Raw genomic sequence first — 18,820 nt, 5'->3', positions numbered from 1 at the left:
GTCCAGAAAAGCAAACCTTAGGAACTGATGATGTTCCTTGTGGATAGGGATATGTAGGTACGCATCCTTTAGATCCACGGTAGTCATAAATTGACTTTCCTGGATGGTGGGTAGAATCGTTCGAATAGTTTCCATTTTGAACGAAGGTACCCTGAGAAATTTGTTTAGGATCTTCAAATCCAAAATTGGTCTGAACGTTCCCTCTTTTTTGGGAACTACGAACAGATTGGAATAAAATCCCATTCCTTGTTCCTTTATTGGAACTGGGTGTATCACTCCCATCTTTAACAGGTCTTCTACACAATGTAAGAATGCCTGTCTCTTTATTTGGTTTGAGGATAAGTGAGACTTGTGGAACCTTCCCCTTGGGGGTAGTTCCTTGAATTCCAGGAGATAACCTTGAGAAACTGTTTCTAGCGCCCAAGAATCCTGAACATCTCTTGCCCAAGCCTGAGCAAAGAGAGAGAGTCTGCCCCCCACCAGATCCGTTCCCGGATCGGGGGCTACTCCTTCATGCTGTCTTGTTAGCAGTGGCAGGCTTCTTGGCCTGCTTACCCTTGTTCCAGCCTTGCATTGGTTTCCAGGCTGGTTTGGGTTGTGAGGCATTACCCTCTTGCTTAGAGGATGCAGAATTAGAGGCTGGTCCATTTCTGCGAAAGGGACGAAAATTAGGCTTATTTTTAGCCTTAAAAGACCTATCCTGTGGAAGGGCGTGGCAATTTCCCCCAGTGATGTCTGAAATAATCTCTTTCAAATCAGGTCGAAATAAAGTTTTACCTTTGAAAGGAATGTTAAGTAATTTTGTCTTGGATGACACATCCGCTGACCAAGACTTTAGTCAAAGCGCTCTGCGCACCACAATAGCAAACCCTGAATTTTTCGCCGCTAATTTTGCTAATTGCAAAGCGGCATCTAAAATAAAAGAGTTAGCCAATTTAAGTGCGTGAACTCTGTCCATAACCTCCTCATATGGAGTTTCTCTACTGAGCGACTTTTCTAGTTCCTCGAACCAGAACCACGCTGCCGTAGTGACAGGAACAATGCATGAAATTGGTTGTAGAAGGTAGCCTTGCTGTACAAAAATCTTTTTAAGCAAACCTTCCAATTTTTTATCCATAGGATCTTTGAAAGCACAACTATCTTCGATAGGAATAGTAGTGCGTTTGTTTAGAGTAGAAACTGCCCCCTCGACCTTGGGGACTGTCTGCCATAAGTCCTTTCTGGGGTCGACCATAGGAAATAATTTCTTAAATATAGGGGGAGGAACAAAAGGTATGCCGGGCTTTTCCCACTCTTTATTTACTATGTCCGCCACCCGCTTGGGTATAGGAAAAGCGTCGGGGGGCACCGGAACCTCTAGGAACCTGTCCATCTTGCATAATTTCTCTGGAATGACCAAATTGTCACCATCATCCAGAGTAGATAATACCTCCTTAAGCAGTGCGCGGAGATGTTCTAATTTAAATTTAAATGTCACAACATCAGGTTCAGCTTGATGAGAAATTTTTCCTGAATCTGAAATTTCTCCCTCAGACAAAACCTCCCTCATGGCCCCTTCAGATTGGTGTGAGGGTATGACAGAACAATTATCATCAGCGTCCTCTTGCTCTTCAGTGTTTAAAACAGAGCAATCGCGCTTTCTCTGATAAGTAGGCATTTTGGATAAAAGATTTGCTATGGAGTTATCCATTACAGCCATTAATTGTTGCATGGTAATAAGTATTGGCGCACTAGATGTACTAGGGGCCTCCTGCATGGGCAAAACTGGTGTAGACACGGTAGGAGATGATGTAGTATCATGTTTACTCCCCTCATTTGAGGAATCATCTTGGGCAATATCATTATTTGTGGCAGTACTGTCCTTACTTTGTTTGGACGCTATGGCACAATTATCACATAAATTTAAATGGGGAGACACATTGGCTTTCATACATATAGAACATAGCTTATCTGAAGGTACAGACATGTTAAACAGGCTTAAACTTGTCAACAATGCACAAAAAACGTTTTAAAATAAAACCGTTACTGTCACTTTAAATTTCAAACAGAAAACACTTTATTACTGAATATGTGAAAAAGTATGAAGGAATTGTTAAAAAATTACCAAATTTTCACCACAGTGTCTTAAAGCCTTAAAAGTATTGCACACCAAATTTCAGAGCTTTAACCCTTAAAATAACGGAACCGGAGCCGTTTTTCAATTTAACCCCTATACAGTCCCAGATACAGTCTTTGCTAAGACCCAACCAAGCCCTGAGGGGAATACGATACCAAATGACGCCTTCTAAAAGCTTTTTCAGAGATTCTTAGATCCTCACACATGCATCTGCATGCCCTGCTCTCAAAAAAACATAATTTATGCTTACCTGATAAATTCCTTTCTTCTGTAGTGTGATCAGTCCACGGGTCATCATTACTTCTGGGATATTACTCCTCCCCAACAGGAAGTGCAAGAGGATTCACCCAGCAGAGCTGCATATAGCTCCTCCCCTCTACGTCACTCCCAGTCATTCGACCAAGGACCAACGAGAAAGGAAAAGCCAAGGGTGAAGTGGTGACTGGAGTATAAATTAAAAAATATTTACCTGCCTTAAAAACAGGGCGGGCCGTGGACTGATCACACTACAGAAGAAAGGAATTTATCAGGTAAGCATAAATTATGTTTTCTTCTGTTAAGTGTGATCAGTCCACGGGTCATCATTACTTCTGGGATACCAATACCAAAGCAAAAGTACACGGATGACGGGAGGGATAGGCAGGCTCTTTATACAGAAGGAACCACTGCCTGAAGAACCTTTCTCCCAAAAATAGCCTCCGATGAAGCAAAAGTGTCAAATTTGTAAAATTTGGAAAAAGTATGAAGCGAAGACCAAGTTGCAGCCTTGCAAATCTGTTCAACAGAGGCCTCATTCTTGAAGGCCCAAGTGGAAGCCACAGCTCTAGTAGAATGAGCTGTAATTCTTTCAGGAGGCTGCTGTCCAGCAGTCTCATAAGCTAAACGAATTATGCTACGAAGCCAAAAAGAAAGAGAGGTAGCGGAAGCTTTTTGACCTCTCCTCTGCCCAGAGTAAATGACAAACAGAGAAGACGTTTGTCGAAATTCCTTAGTTGCCTGTAAGTAAAATTTTAGAGCACGGACTACATCCAGGTTGTGCAGTAGACGTTCCTTCTTTGAAGAAGGATTTGGGCATAAAGAAGGAACAACAATCTCTTGATTGATATTCCTGTTAGTAACTACCTTAGGTAAGAACCCAGGTTTAGTACGCAGGACTACCTTATCCGAATGAAAAATCAAATAAGGAGAATCACAATGTAAGGCTGATAATTCAGAGACTCTTCGAGCCGAGGAAATAGCCATTAAAAATAGAACTTTCCAAGATAACAACCTTATATCAATGGAATGAAGGGGTTCAAACGGAACGCCCTGTAAAACATTAAGAACAAGGTTTAAACTCCATGGTGGAGCAACAGTTTTAAACACAGGCTTAATCCTGGCCAAAGCCTGACAAAAAGCCTGGACGTCAGGAACTTCTGACAGACGTTTGTGTAACAGAATGGACAGAGCTGAGATCTGTCCCTTTAATGAACTAGCAGATAAACCCTTTTCTAAACCTTCTTGTAGAAAAGACAATATCCTAGGAATCCTAACCTTACTCCAAGAGTAACCTTTGGATTCACACCAATATAGGTATTTACGCCATATCTTATGGTAAATCTTTCTGGTAACAGGTTTCCTAGCCTGTATTAAGGTATCAATAACTGACTCGGAAAACCCACGTCTTGATAAAATCAAGCGTTCAATTTCCAAGCAGTCAGCTTCAGAGAAGTTAGATTTTGATGTTTGAAGGGACCCTGAATCAGAAGGTCCTGTTTCAGAGGTAGAGACCAAGGTGGACAGGATGACATGTCCACCAGGTCTGCATACCAAGTCCTGCGTGGCCACGCAGGTGCTATTAGAATCACTGATGCTCTCTCTTGTTTGATTCTGGCAATCAATCGAGGAAGCAACGGGAAGGGTGGAAACACGTAAGCCATCCTGAAGTCCCAAGGTGCTGTCAGAGCATCTATCAGGACTGCTCCTGGATCCCTGGATCTGGACCCGTAACGAGGAAGCTTGGCGTTCTGTCGAGACGCCATGAGATCTATCTCTGGTTTGCCCCAACGTCGAAGTATTTGGGCAAAGACCTCCGGATGAAGTTCCCACTCCCCCGGATGAAAAGTCTGACGACTTAAGAAATCCGCCTCCCAGTTCTCCACTCCCGGGATGTGGATTGCTGATAGGTGGCAAGAGTGAGACTCTGCCCAGCGAATTATCTTTGATACTTCCATCATAGCTAGGGAGCTTCTTGTCCCTCCCTGATGGTTGATGTAAGCTACAGTCGTGATGTTGTCCGACTGAAACCTGATGAACCCCCGAGTTGTCAACTGGGGCCAAGCCAGGAGGGCATTGAGAACTGCTCTCAATTCCAGAATGTTTATTGGCAGGAGACTCTCCTCCTGACTCCATTGTCACTGAGCCTTCAGAGAATTCCAGACGGCACCCCAGCCTAGAAGGCTGGCGTCTGTTGTTACAATTGTCCAGTCTGGTCTGCTGAATGGCATCCCCCTGGACAGATGTGGCCGAGAAAGCCACCATAGAAGAGAATTTCTGGTCTCTTGATCCAGATTCAGAGAAGGGGATAAGTCTGAGTAATCCCCATTCCACTGACTTAGCATGCACAGTTGCAGTGGTCTGAGGTGTAAGCGTGCAAAGGGTACTATGTCCATTGCCGCTACCATTAAGCCGATTACCTCCATGCATTGAGCCACTGACGGGTGTTGAATGGAATGAAGGGTGCGGCAAGCACTTTGAAGTCTTGTTAGCCTGTCCTCTGTCAGGTAAATCTTCATTTCTACAGAATCTATAAGAGTCCCCAGGAAGGGAACTCTGAGTGGAACGAGTGAACTTTTCTTTTCGTTCACCTTCCATCCATGTGACCTTAGAAATGCCAGCACTAACTCTGTATGAGACTTGGCAGTTTGAAAGCTTGAAGCTTGTATCAGAATGTCGTCTAGGTATGGAGCTACCGAGATTCCCCGCGGTCTTAGTACCGCCAGAAGAGCACCCAGAACCTTTGTGAAGATTCTTGGAGCTGTAGCCAATCTGAATGGAAGAGCCACAAACTGGTAATGCCTGTCTAGGAAGGCAAACCTTAGGTACCGATAATGATCTTTGTGAATCGGTATGTGAAGGTAAGCATCTTTTAAATCTACAGTGGTCATGTACTGACCCTCTTGGATCATAGGTAAAATTGTCCGAATAGTCTCCATCTTGAACGATGGAACTCTTAGGAATTTGTTTAGGATCTTTAAGTCCAGGATTGGTCTGAAAGTTCCCTCTTTTTTGGGAACCACAAACAGATTTGAGTAAAACCCCTGTCCCTGTTCCGATCGTGGAACTGGATGGATTACTCCCATTAACAAGAGCTCTTGTACGCAGCATAGAAACGCCTCTTTCTTTGTCTGGATTGTTGACAATCTTGACAGATGAAATCTCTCTCTTGGAGGAGAGTATTTGAAGTCCAGAAGGTATCCCTGAGATATTATCTCTAGCGCCCAGGGATCCTGAACATCTCTTGCCCAAGCCTGGGCGAAGAGAGAAAGTCTGCCCCCCACTAGATCCGATCCCGGATCGGGGGCCCTCAATTCATGCTGTTTTAGGGGCAGCAGCAGGTTTCCTAGTCTGCTTGCCCTTGTTCCAGGACTGGTTAGGTTTCCAGCCTTGTCTGTAGCGAGCCACAGCTCCTTCCTGTTTTGGTGCAGAGGAAGTTGATGCTGCTCCTGCTTTAAAATTACGAAAGGAACGAAAATTAGACTGTCTAGTCTTGGCTTTGGCTTTGTCCTGAGGCAGGGCATGGCCTTTACCTCCTGTAATGTCAGCGATAATCTCTTTCAACCCGGGCCCGAATAAGGTCTGCCCTTTGAAAGGTATATTAAGCAATTTAGACTTAGAAGTAACATCAGCTGACCAGGATTTTAGCCACAGCGCCCTGCGTGCCTGAATGGCGAATCCTGAATTCTTCGCCGTAAGTTTAGTAAGATGTACTACGGCCTCCGAAATGAATGAATTAGCTAGTTTAAGGACTCTAAGCCTGTCCGTAATGTCGTCCAGAGTAGCTGAACCAATGTTCTCTTCCAGAGACTCAATCCAGAATGCCGCTGCAGCCGTGATCGGCGCAATGCATGCAAGGGGTTGCAATATAAAACCTTGTTGAACAAACATTTTCTTAAGGTAACCCTCTAATTTTTTATCCATTGGATCTGAAAAAGCCCAGCTATCCTCCACCGGGATAGTGGTACGCTTAGCTAAGGTAGAAACTGCTCCCTCCACCTTAGGGACCGTTTGCCATAAGTCCCTTGTGGTGGCGTCTATTGGAAACATTTTTCTAAATATCGGAGGGGGTGAGAACGGCACACCGGGTCTATCCCACTCCTTAGTAACAATTTCAGTAAGTCTCTTAGGTATAGGAAAAACCTCAGTACTCGTCGGTACCGCAAAATATTTATCCAACCTACACATTTTCTCTGGTATTGCAACTGTGTTGCAATCATTCAGAGCCGCTAACACATCCCCTAGTAATACACGGAGGTTTTCCAGTTTAAATTTAAAATTTGAAATATCTGAATCCAGTCTGTTTGGATCAGAACCGTCACCCACAGAATGAAGTTCTCCGTCCTCATGTTCTGCCACCTGTGACGCAGTGTCTGACATGGCCCTAATATTATCAGCGCACTCTGTTCTCACCCCAGAGTGATCACGCTTACCTCTTAGTTCTGGTAATTTAGCCAAAACCTCAGTCATAACAGTAGCCATATCCTGTAATGTGATTTTTAATGGCCGCCCAGATGTACTCGGCGCTACAATATCACGCACCTCCCTCTGAGCGGGAGATGTAGGTACTGACACGTGAGGCGAGTTAGTCGGCATAACTCTCCCCTCGTTGTTTGGTGAAATTTGTTCAATTTGTACAGATTGACTTTTATTTAAAGTAGCATCAATACAGTTAGTACATAAATTTCTATTGGGCTCCACTTTGGCATTGCAACAAATGACACAGGTATCATCCTCTGAATCAGACATGTTTAACACACTAGCAAATAAACTTGTAACTTGGAAATACAATTCAATTAGAATAATATTAAAACGTACTGTGCCTTTAAGAAGCACAGAAGATCTATGACAGTTGAAAATTAATAAATTGAAACAGTTATAGCCTCAATCCTTGAAAATAACACAACTTTAGCAAAGGTTTAATCCCATTAGCAAAGATAACAAATTCTGAAAGCAGGAAACAAATTACAGAATAAACGTTTTTTATCTCAGTCAAACTATAATTCTCACAGCTCTGCTGAGAGAAATTACCTCCCTCAAAATGAGTTTTGAAGACCCCTGAGCTCTGTAGAGATGAACCGGATCATGCAGGGAATACAATGAGTTGCTGACTGAAATATTTGATGCGTAGTAAAAGCGCCAAAAAACGGCCCCTCCCCCTCACACACAGCAGTGAGGGAGAACAGAAACTGTCAGAAAACAGATTAAGCAACTGCCAAGTGGAAAAATAGTGCCCAAACATTTATTCACTCAGTACCTCAGTAAATGAAAACGATTTTACATTCCAGCAAAAACGTTAAACATAATCTCTAGTTATTAAACAGCTTTATGTATTTCTTACAGTGTAATTCTAGTGAAGTACCATTCCCCAGAATACTGAAGTGTAAAGTATACATACATGACATTATATCGGTATGGCAGGATTTTCTCATCAATTCCATTGTCAGAAAATAAAAACTGCTACATACCTCTATGCAGATTCATCTGCCCGCTGTCCCCTGATCTGAAGTTTACCTCTCCTCAGATGGCCGAGAAACAGCAATATGATCTTAACTACTCCGGCTAAAATCATAACAAAAACTCTGGTAGATTCTTCTTCAAACTCTGCCAGAGAGATAATGACACACTCCGGTGCTATTTTAAAATAACAAACTTTTGATTGAAGATATAAAACTAAGTATAATCACCATAGTCCTCTCACACATCCTATCTAGTCGTTGGGTGCAAGAGAATGACTGGGAGTGACGTAGAGGGGAGGAGCTATATGCAGCTCTGCTGGGTGAATCCTCTTGCACTTCCTGTTGGGGAGGAGTAATATCCCAGAAGTAATGATGACCCGTGGACTGATCACACTTAACAGAAGAAACTGTGCATTAATGGCGCGAAAATGAGGCTCAGTCTATGACTAGAAAGGCCCCCTGACTGAAAAAGGTGTCCAATACAGTGCCTGCCGTTTTATAAACGTTCCCCAAGATTATAAATGTCAATAGTTAGCCTAAATTTGAATAATATGCACAAATAAAGCAATCGATTTAGCCCATAAAAATGTCTAACAGTTTTTTAGCCCATAATAAGCCCTTTATTCTGTTTGTTTTTGACTAAGAAAATGGCTTACCGGTCCCCATGAGGGGAAATGACAGCCTTCCAGCATTACACAGTCTTGTTAGAAATATGGCTAGTCATACCTTAAGCAGAAAAGTCTGCTAACTGTTTCCCCCAACTGAAGTTACTTCATCTCAACAGTCCTATGTGGAAACAGCAACCGATTTTAGTTACAGTCTGCTAAAATCATCTTCCTCTTACAAACAGAAATCTTCATCCTTTTCTGTTTCAGAGTAAATAGTACATACCAGCACTATTTTAAAATAACAAACACTTGATAGAAGAATAAAACTACATTTAAACACCAAAAAACTCTTAACCATCTCCGTGGAGATGTTGCCTGTGCAACGGCAAAGAGAATGACTGGGGTTGGCGGAGCCTAGGAGGGATCATGTGACCAGCTTTGCTGGGACTCTTTGCCATTTCCTGTTGGGGAAGAGAATATCCCACAAGTAAGGATGACGCCGTGGACCGGACACACCAATGTTGGAGAAATCTATACGTTTTTATCACAGTCAAAGCACAGTCTCACAGGTCTGCTGTGAGTGATTACCTCCCTCAAAGTAGTTTTGGAGACCCCTGAGCTCTGTAGAGACGTCCTGGATCATGCAGAGAGAATAAGGCAGACTGTGACTGAATTTCTAATGCGTAGTAAAAGCGCCAAAATAAGCCCCTCCCACTCATAATACAACAGTGGGGAAGCTCAGTAAACTGATTTTATTCAAAACAAACGACAGCCAAGTGGAAAATAATGCCCATAAAATTTTTCACCAAGTACCTCAGAGAGAAAAACGATTAACCTGCCATTAAACGTTTTAATATAAATATATGAAATGATATTAAAAGCCTGTTGCTAGTCGCTATCACTGCAGAAAGGCTATAAGTTATATGTATACAGTATTTTCTTAGTGAAGTGCCATTCCCCAGAAATACTTTAGTGCCAACATACATACATATCAGCCTGATACCAGTTGCTACTACTGCATTTAAGGCTGTACTTACATTATATCGGTATTAGCAGTATTTTCTCAGTCAATTCCATTCCTTAGAAAATAATATACTGCAACATACCTCTTTGCAGGTGAACCCTGCCCGCTGTCCCCTGTTCTGAAGTTACCTCGCTCCTCAGAATGGCCGAGAACAGCAAATGGATCTTAGTTACGTCCGCTAAGATCATACACAAACTCAGGTAGATTCTTCTTCTAATACTGCCTGAGAAAAAACAACACACTCCGGTGCCGTTTAAAACAACAAACTTTTGATTGAAGAAATAAAAACTAAGTTTAATAACCACAGTCCTCTCACACATCCTATCTATTAGTTAGGTGCAAGAGAATGACTGGGTATGACGTAGAGGGGAGGAGCTATATAGCAGCTCTGCTTGGGTGATCCTCTTGCACTTCCTGTTAGGGAGGAGTTATAATCCCATAAGTAATGGATGACCCGTGGACTGACTACACTTAACAGGAGAAAAAAATATTCTATCCTTTTGGATCGACTAATACTTTAATGTAGAGGCCGGGGAGACTTTATTCAACCCGCATCGCTAACCCTTCAGATAGTTAGACCCAGGTGAGGTCGGGGCACGCCATCTGCCGTTTGTCATGGGGGAAGCTACATATCGCAGCTGCAGTTGCTGCACCACACCCGAACTGAATCTCCCCTAACACCTACCCGGTGTTCTATTTTGGAGTTGGCTGCCCTTCTGTTGGGGGATTTAACCTCCCGCATGGATAATCACCACGCAACCTATGTCGCCATCTTAAGAACCACGGGATCTCCCATCTCAGCTGTGGTTCCCGCCAAAGCCATACATGCTAGCTACAGGGATTTCCCTCACACCCGGGATGAGGCTGAAGGGCCCCAGCATCATCCCTGGGCTAAGCCCAGTACTCTGTGCTCGCAGGATATCCACGCTGGAGAGAAGGTGGGGACACAGGGTAAACCTCAGAGACATTCGTCTTTAACAGAGGATCGGAGGTCCGGCTACATCACGGATACATTAGTGAGCGAGGTGACATTGGCGGAGACTAATAGACCACAAACATATGTACCTCTACTTAGTTCATTACATTTACCTGCTCTGACCTTTTATATACAAGCTCTGAAGGATCTATTTACTGGAGGGTCTGACCCACTGCCTGCGGGGACTTTTAGAACTGTTGCATCTCCATCATCCTTTAGTGAGTCATCCCCAGATTTCATGCTGAATGCGGGGCTCCTTTCGAGGCAGGGAGTGGGGTGATCCGCAGCTTCTAGTTTCCAGGCGACATACTCCCATGTCACATTAAGCCTTATTGCCTGTTTGGATAGATCTCCTTGCTTTTATATTTGCCCCTTCCTTGCTCCTAGACTGAGACTCATAACGCATACTACTCTACGTTGGAGCTTTCTTGTTGAACTTTTGCTGTGGCTGGACTTTTGTAAATTTTAGGCCTATGTTTGAGCAATTTCATAACATATTGTAGAAGATGGCATGTACTTATAGTCCTGCAAGTGATCTAATACCGTTTGATATATTCATTAGCTTCCTAATGTAATGATATTCTTTTCACCCTGATCCTAAGGTTGAGTTAAGTGATGTGTTCTATTTATAATAACAATAAACTAGGTGTGGGTCTATTCTTAGGACTAGATATTGTAGTTTTTCTTGTAGCCTAATTATTTGAGCAAGTATTCATACAGTAAGTGCAGCTAATTCATGAATAGTTTATTTGTGTTTATCCTTCCTACTATAGTCAACGGGAGTTATATCTAATATTACATTGAATTGAGTTTTATCTAATCCCCTTGTACATTTCTTAAAGCTTGAATCCTCTTTTCTTCCCAGCCGGCAGGGGGGGCAGGAGGGTTGCTGTGGACAGGGGCAATGGATGCTGGTTTTAACTGTTTGCCAGCATGATGTTATATATGTAATTTCCATTACATTAATTCCCCCCCCCCCCCACACTCCACTTATGTTAGGGGTAAGCGGCGTTTACCCGCTGTTGCATTCTTTAAGTAGTTATATTATAATCATATGCTCGGGCCCATAGATGGACCCACCTCAATATATATTTTCATATACCTATATCTTTGCTCAATGACTTACTAAATATAATCATACTTTTTTTGTGGTTATCTTTGGAGCTTTTTTGTTCCTATGTCAGGTGGTTTAGGAGTAATTATAACACTAGCCACTGTTCAATTATATTTATTTAATGTTATTAAAAGAGATTCTCATATGTCTGATAGCCAAGTAATGTACAACTTGGTATGTCGCTGTGTCAGATGTAATAATGTTAACTGTGCATGTATTTTGTCAGCTATATTGTCCTATTGCTGTTTGTATTCCAAGAATCTCAAAAGATTATTAAAAAGAAAAGAAAATTGTGATTTATCCAATCATTTTAAAATTACGCACACTGACCGGCACCAACTCCACCACACGTGCCAATACCCACACTGACAGCGCCCCGGCCGCCGTCCTGTTACGCACAGACAGCGCACGGAAGCAGAGACCTACACACCTATTAAGTGTGGGTCAGCCCCTTCCTCACTATGTGGAAAAACTGATGTCACCTGTGGAGAACTGCAGACCGGACACTATTACACAGAATTACCAAAAACACCTAATGTCTATGATACCAAGAAAAAGTAAGCTGTAACATAATATAAAAGTTAGTGTCATTGGCTATATTTTTTCTTATTTAAAAGAGGAACAAGCTCGCTTCTTACCAAACATTTGGATACTTACATTAGCAATGTCACTTTCTGATGCGCGGAATGGTAACCCTCTCATATGAACAAAATGGCCACTGTGGAACCCTGAACTTGCCTCACTCACTCCCCCATAAGACTGTGCCATACCTGTGTATAAGAAAAGAAACATGCAGTATGTATAACGAGACACCTGGCAGATTTCCAGCAGCACCATTACTCTCACATTGTATGTGGCGTTTCATGTAGCCTTAGGGCTCTACCAATAAATGCGCTGTAGCATATTCCTGTACTGTACGGTCTGTTACTGCTGGCACTAAGTACAACATGACATTACTTAGTATATTCCTGTACTGTACGGTCTGTTACTGCTGGCACTAAGTACAACATGACATTACTTAGCATATTCCTGTACTGTACAGTCTGTTACTGCTAGCACTAAGTACAACATGACATTACTTAGTATATTCCTGTACTGTACAGTCTGTTACTGCTGGCACTAAGTACAACATGACATTACTTAGCATATTCCTGTACTGTACAGTCTGTTACTGCTGGCACTAAGTACAACATGACATTACTTAGCATATTCCTGTACTGTACAGTCTGTTACTGCTGGCACTAAGCACAACATGACATTACTTAGCATATTCCTGTACGGTACAGTCTGTTACTGCTGGCACTAAGTACAACATGACATTACTTAGCATATTCCTGTACGGTACAGTCTGTTACTGCTGGCACTAAGTACAACATGACATTACTTAGCATATTCCTGTACGGTACAGTCTGTTACTGCTAGCACTAAGCACAACATGACATTACTTAGCATATTCCTGTACTGTACGGTCTGTTACTGCTGGCACTAAGTACAACATGACATTACTTAGCATATTCCTGTACTGTACGGTCTGTTACTGCTGGCACTAAGTACAACATGACATTACTTAGCATATTACCTGTACAGTCTGTTACTGCTGGCACTAAGTACAACATGACATTACTTAGCATATTCCTGTACTGTACAGTCTGTTACTGCTGGCACTAAGTACAACATGACATTACTTAGCATATTCCTGTACTGTACGTCTGTTACTGCTGGCACTAAGTACAACATGACATTACTTAGCATATTCCTGTACTGTACAGTCTGTTACTGCTGGCACTAAGTACAACATGACATTACTTAGCATATTCCTGTACAGTCTGTTACTGCTGGCACTAAGTACAACATGACATTACTTAGCATATTCCTGTACTGTACGGTCTGTTACTGCTGGCACTAAGTACAACATGACATTACTTAGCATATTCCTGTACTGTACAGTCTGTTACTGCTGGCACTAAGTACAACATGACATTACTTAGCATATTCCTGTACTGTACAGTCTGTTACTGCTGGCACTAAGTATAACATGACATTACTTAGCATATTCCTGTACTGTACAGTCTGTTACTGGTGGCACTAAGTACAACATGACATTACTTAGCATATTCCTGTACTGTACGGTCTGTTACTGCTGGCACTAAGTACAACATGACATTACTTAGCATATTCCTGTACAGTCTGTTACTGCTGGCACTAAGTACAACATGACATTACTTAGCATATTCCTGTACTGTACAGTCTGTTACTGCTGGCACTAAGTACAACATGACATTACTTAGCATATTCCTGTACTGTACAGTCTGTTACTGCTGGCACTAAGTACAACATGACATTACTTAGCATATTCCTGTACTGTACAGTCTGTTACTGCTGGCACTAAGTACAACATGACATTACTTAGCATATTCCTGTACTGTACAGTCTGTTACTGCTGGCACTAAGTACAACATGACATTACTTAGCATATTCCTGTACTGTACGGTCTGTTACTGCTGGCACTAAGTACAACATGACATTACTTAGCATATTCCTGTACTGTACAGTCTGTTACTGCTGGCACTAAGTACAACATGACATTACTTAGCATATTCCTGTACAGTCTGTTACTGCTGGCACTAAGTACAACATGACATTACTTAGCATATTCCTGTACTGTACGGTCTGTTACTGCTAGCACTAAGTACAACATGACATTACTTAGCATATTCCTGTACTGTACAGTCTGTTACTGCTGGCACTAAGTACAACATGACATTACTTAGCATATTCCTGTACAGTCTGTTACTGCTAGCACTAAGTACAACATGACATTACTTAGCATATTCCTGTACTGTACGGTCTGTTACTGCTGGCACTAAGTACAACATGACATTACTTAGCATATTCCTGTACTGTACAGTCTGTTACTGCTAGCACTAAGTACAACATGACATTACTTAGCATATTCCTGTACTGTACGGTCTGTTACTGCTGGCACTAAGTACAACATGACATTACTTAGCATATTCCTGTACTGTACAGTCTGTTACTGCTGGCACAAAGTACAACATGACATTACTTAGCATATTCCTGTACTGTACAGTCTGTTACTGCTGGCACTAAGTACAACATGACATTACTTAGCATATTCCTGTACTGTACGGTCTGTTACTGCTGGCACTAAGTACAACATGACATTACTTAGCATATTCCTGTACTGTACAGTCTGTTACTGCTGGCACTAAGTACAACATGACATTACTTAGCATATTCCTGTACTGTACGGTCTGTTACTGCTGGCACTAAGTACAACATGACATTACTTAGCATATTCCTGTACTGTACGGTCTGTTACTGCTGGCACTAAGTACAACATGACATTACTTAGCATATTCCTGTACTGTACGGTCTGTTACTGCTGGCACTAAGTACAACATGACATTACTTAGCATATTCCTGTACTGTACAGTCTGTTACTGCTGGCACTAAGTACAACATGACATTACTTAGCATATTCCTGTACTGTACAGTCTGTTACTGCTGGCACTAAGTACAACATGACATTACTTAGCATATTCCTGTACTGTACAGTCTGTTACTGCTGGCACTAAGTACAACATGACATTACTTAGCATATTCCTGTACAGTCTGTTACTGCTGGCACTAAGTACAACATGACATTACTTAGCATATTCCTGTACTGTACTGTCTGTTACTGCTAGCACTAAGTACAACATGACATAACTTAGCATATTCCTGTACTGTACAGTCTGTTACTGCTGGCACTAAGTACAACATGACATTACTTAGCATATTCCTGTACTGTACAGTCTGTTACTGCTGGCACTAAGTACAACATGACATTACTTAGCATATTCCTGTACTGTACGGTCTGTTACTGCTGGCACTAAGTACAACATGACATTACTTAGCATATTCCTGTACTGTACAGTCTGTTACTGCTGGCACTAAGTACAACATGACATTACTTAGCATATTCCTGTACTGTACAGTCTGTTACTGCTGGCACTAAGTACAACATGACATTACTTAGTATATTCCTGTACTGTACAGTCTGTTACTGCTGGCACTAAGTACAACATGACATTACTTAGCATATTCCTGTACTGTACGGTCTGTTACTGCTAGCACTAAGTACAACATGACATTACTTAGTATATTCCTGTACGGTCTGTTACTGCTGGCACTAAGTACAACATGACATTACTTAGCATATTCCTGTACAGTCTGTTACTGCTGGCACTAAGTACAACATGACATTACTTAGCATATTCCTGTACTGTACAGTCTGTTACTGCTGGCACTAAGTACAACATGACATTACTTAGCATATTCCTGTACTGTACAGTCTGTTACTGCTGGCACTAAGTACAACATGACATTACTTAGCATATTCCTGTACTGTACAGTCTGTTACTGCTGGCACTAAGTACAACATGACATTACTTAGCATATTCCTGTACTGTACGGTCTGTTACTGCTGGCACTAAGTACAACATGACATTACTTAGCATATTCCTGTACTGTACGGTCTGTTACTGCTGACACTAAGTACAACATGATATTACTTAGCATATTCCTGTACTGTACAGTCTGTTACTGCTGACACTAAGTACAACATGACATTACTTAGCATATTCCTGTACTGTACAGTCTGTTACTGCTGGCACTAAGTACAACATGACATTACTTAGCATATTCCTGTACAGTACGGTCTGTTACTGCTGGCACTAAGTACAACATGATATTACTTAGCATATTCCTGTACTGTACTGTCTGTTACTGCTGGCACTAAGTACAACATGACATTACTTAGTGCTAGCAGTAACAGACCGTACAGTACAGGAATATGCTAAGTACAACATGACATTACTTAGCATATTCCTGTACTGTACGGTCTGTTACTGCTGGCACTAAGTACAACATGACATTACTTAGCATATTCCTGTACTGTACGGTCTGTTACTGCTGGCACTAAGTACAACATGACATTACTTAGCATATTCCTGTACAGTCTGTTACTGCTGGCACTAAGTACAACATGACATTACTTAGCATATTCCTGTACTGTACGGTCTGTTACTGCTGGCACTAAGTACAACATGACATTACTTAGCATATTCCTGTACTGTACGGTCTGTTACTGCTAGCACTAAGTACAACATGACATTACTTAGCATATTCCTGTACTGTACGGTCTGTTACTGCTGGCACTAAGTACAACATGACATTACTTAGCATATTCCTGTACTGTACAGTCTGTTACTGCTGGCACTAAGTACAACATGACATTACTTAGCATATTCCTGTACTGTACAGTCTGTTACTGCTAGCACTAAGTACAACATGACATTACTTAGCATATTCCTGTACGGTACAGTCTGTTACTGCTGGCACTAAGTACAACATGACATTACTTAGCATATTCCTGTACTGTACAGTCTGTTACTGCTGGCACTAAGTACAACATGACATTACTTAGCATATTCCTGTACTGTACGGTCTGTTACTGCTGGCACTAAGTACAACATGACATTACTTAGCATATTCCTGTACAGTCTGTTACTGCTGGCACTAAGTACAACATGACATTACTTAGCATATTCCTGTACTGTACGGTCTGTTACTGCTGGCACTAAGTACAACATGACATTACTTAGCATATTCCTGTACTGTACGGTCTGTTACTGCTAGCACTAAGTACAACATGACATTACTTAGCATATTCCTGTACTGTACGGTCTGTTACTGCTGGCACTAAGTACAACATGACATTACTTAGCATATTCCTGTACTGTACAGTCTGTTACTGCTGGCACTAAGTACAACATGACATTACTTAGCATATTCCTGTACTGTACAGTCTGTTACTGCTAGCACTAAGTACAACATGACATTACTTAGCATATTCCTGTACGGTACAGTCTGTTACTGCTGGCACTAAGTACAACATGACATTACTTAGCATATTCCTGTACTGTACAGTCTGTTACTGCTGGCACTAAGTACAACATGACATTACTTAGCATATTCCTGTACTGTACGGTCTGTTACTGCTGGCACTAAGTACAACATGACATTACTTAGCATATTCCTGTACTGTACGGTCTGTTACTGCTGGCACTAAGTACAACATGACATTACTTAGCATATTCCTGTACTGTACGGTCTGTTACTGCTAGCACTAAGTACAACATGACATTACTTAGCATATTCCTGTAGTGTACAGTCTGTTACTGCTGGCACTAAGTACAACATGACATTACTTAGCATATTCCTGTACAGTCTGTTACTGCTGGCACTAAGTACAACATGATATTACTTAGCATATTCCTGTACTGTACTGTCTGTTACTGCTGGCACTAAGTACAACATGACATTACTTAGCATATTCCTGTACTGTACAGTCTGTTACTGCTGGCACTAAGTACAACATGACATTACTTAGCATATTCCTGTACTGTTCAGTCTGTTACTGCTGGCACTAAGTACAACATGACATTACTTAGCATATTCCTGTACTGTACAGTCTGTTACTGCTGGCACTAAGTACAACATGACATTACTTAGCATATTCCTGTACTGTACAGTCTGTTACTGCTGGCACTAAGCACAACATGATATTACTTAGCATATTCCTGTACTGTACGGTCTGTTACTGCTGGCACTAAGTACAACATGACATTACTTAGCATATTCCTGTACTGTACAGTCTGTTACTGCTGGCACTAAGTACAACATGACATTACTTAGCATATTCCTGTACTGTACGGTCTGTTACTGCTGGCACTAAGTACAACATGACATTACTTAGCATATTCCTGTACTGTACAGTCTGTTACTGCTGGCACTAAGTACAACATGACATTACTTAGCATATTCCTGTACTGTACAGTCTGTTACTGCTGACACTAAGTACAACATGACATTACTTAGCATATTCCTGTACTGTACAGTCTGTTACTGCTGGCACTAAGTAAAACATGACATTACTTAGTATATTCCTGTACTGTACAGTCTGTTACTGCTGGCACTAAGTACAACATGACATTACTTAGCATATTCCTGTACTGTCTGTTACTGCTGGCACTAAGTACAACATGACATTACTTAGCATATTCCTGTACTGTACAGTCTGTTACTGCTGGCACTAAGTATAACATGACATTACTTAGCATATTCCTGTACTGTACAGTCTGTTACTGCTGGCACTAAGTATAACATGACATTACTTAGCATATTCCTGTACTGTACAGTCT

General features: G+C 41.6%; 1 protein-coding gene across 1 annotated transcript in view; it reads right to left on the bottom strand.

The window, feature by feature from the left end:
• HNRNPH3 (heterogeneous nuclear ribonucleoprotein H3) overlaps positions 1 to 18,820 on the bottom strand; it is a gene marked incomplete in the record, with an annotated part of 123,220 nt that overhangs the window by 35,722 nt on the left and 68,678 nt on the right. The window contains 1 exon segment of the mRNA XM_053691844.1: positions 12,210 to 12,322. Within this exon segment, the coding sequence (XP_053547819.1) occupies positions 12,210 to 12,322 (113 nt within the window).

Source organism: Bombina bombina, chromosome 9 (assembly GCF_027579735.1).
Source record: "Bombina bombina isolate aBomBom1 chromosome 9, aBomBom1.pri, whole genome shotgun sequence".
Taxonomy (NCBI): Eukaryota; Metazoa; Chordata; class Amphibia; order Anura; family Bombinatoridae; genus Bombina; species Bombina bombina.
This window is presented reverse-complemented; position numbering and strand designations above follow the sequence as displayed.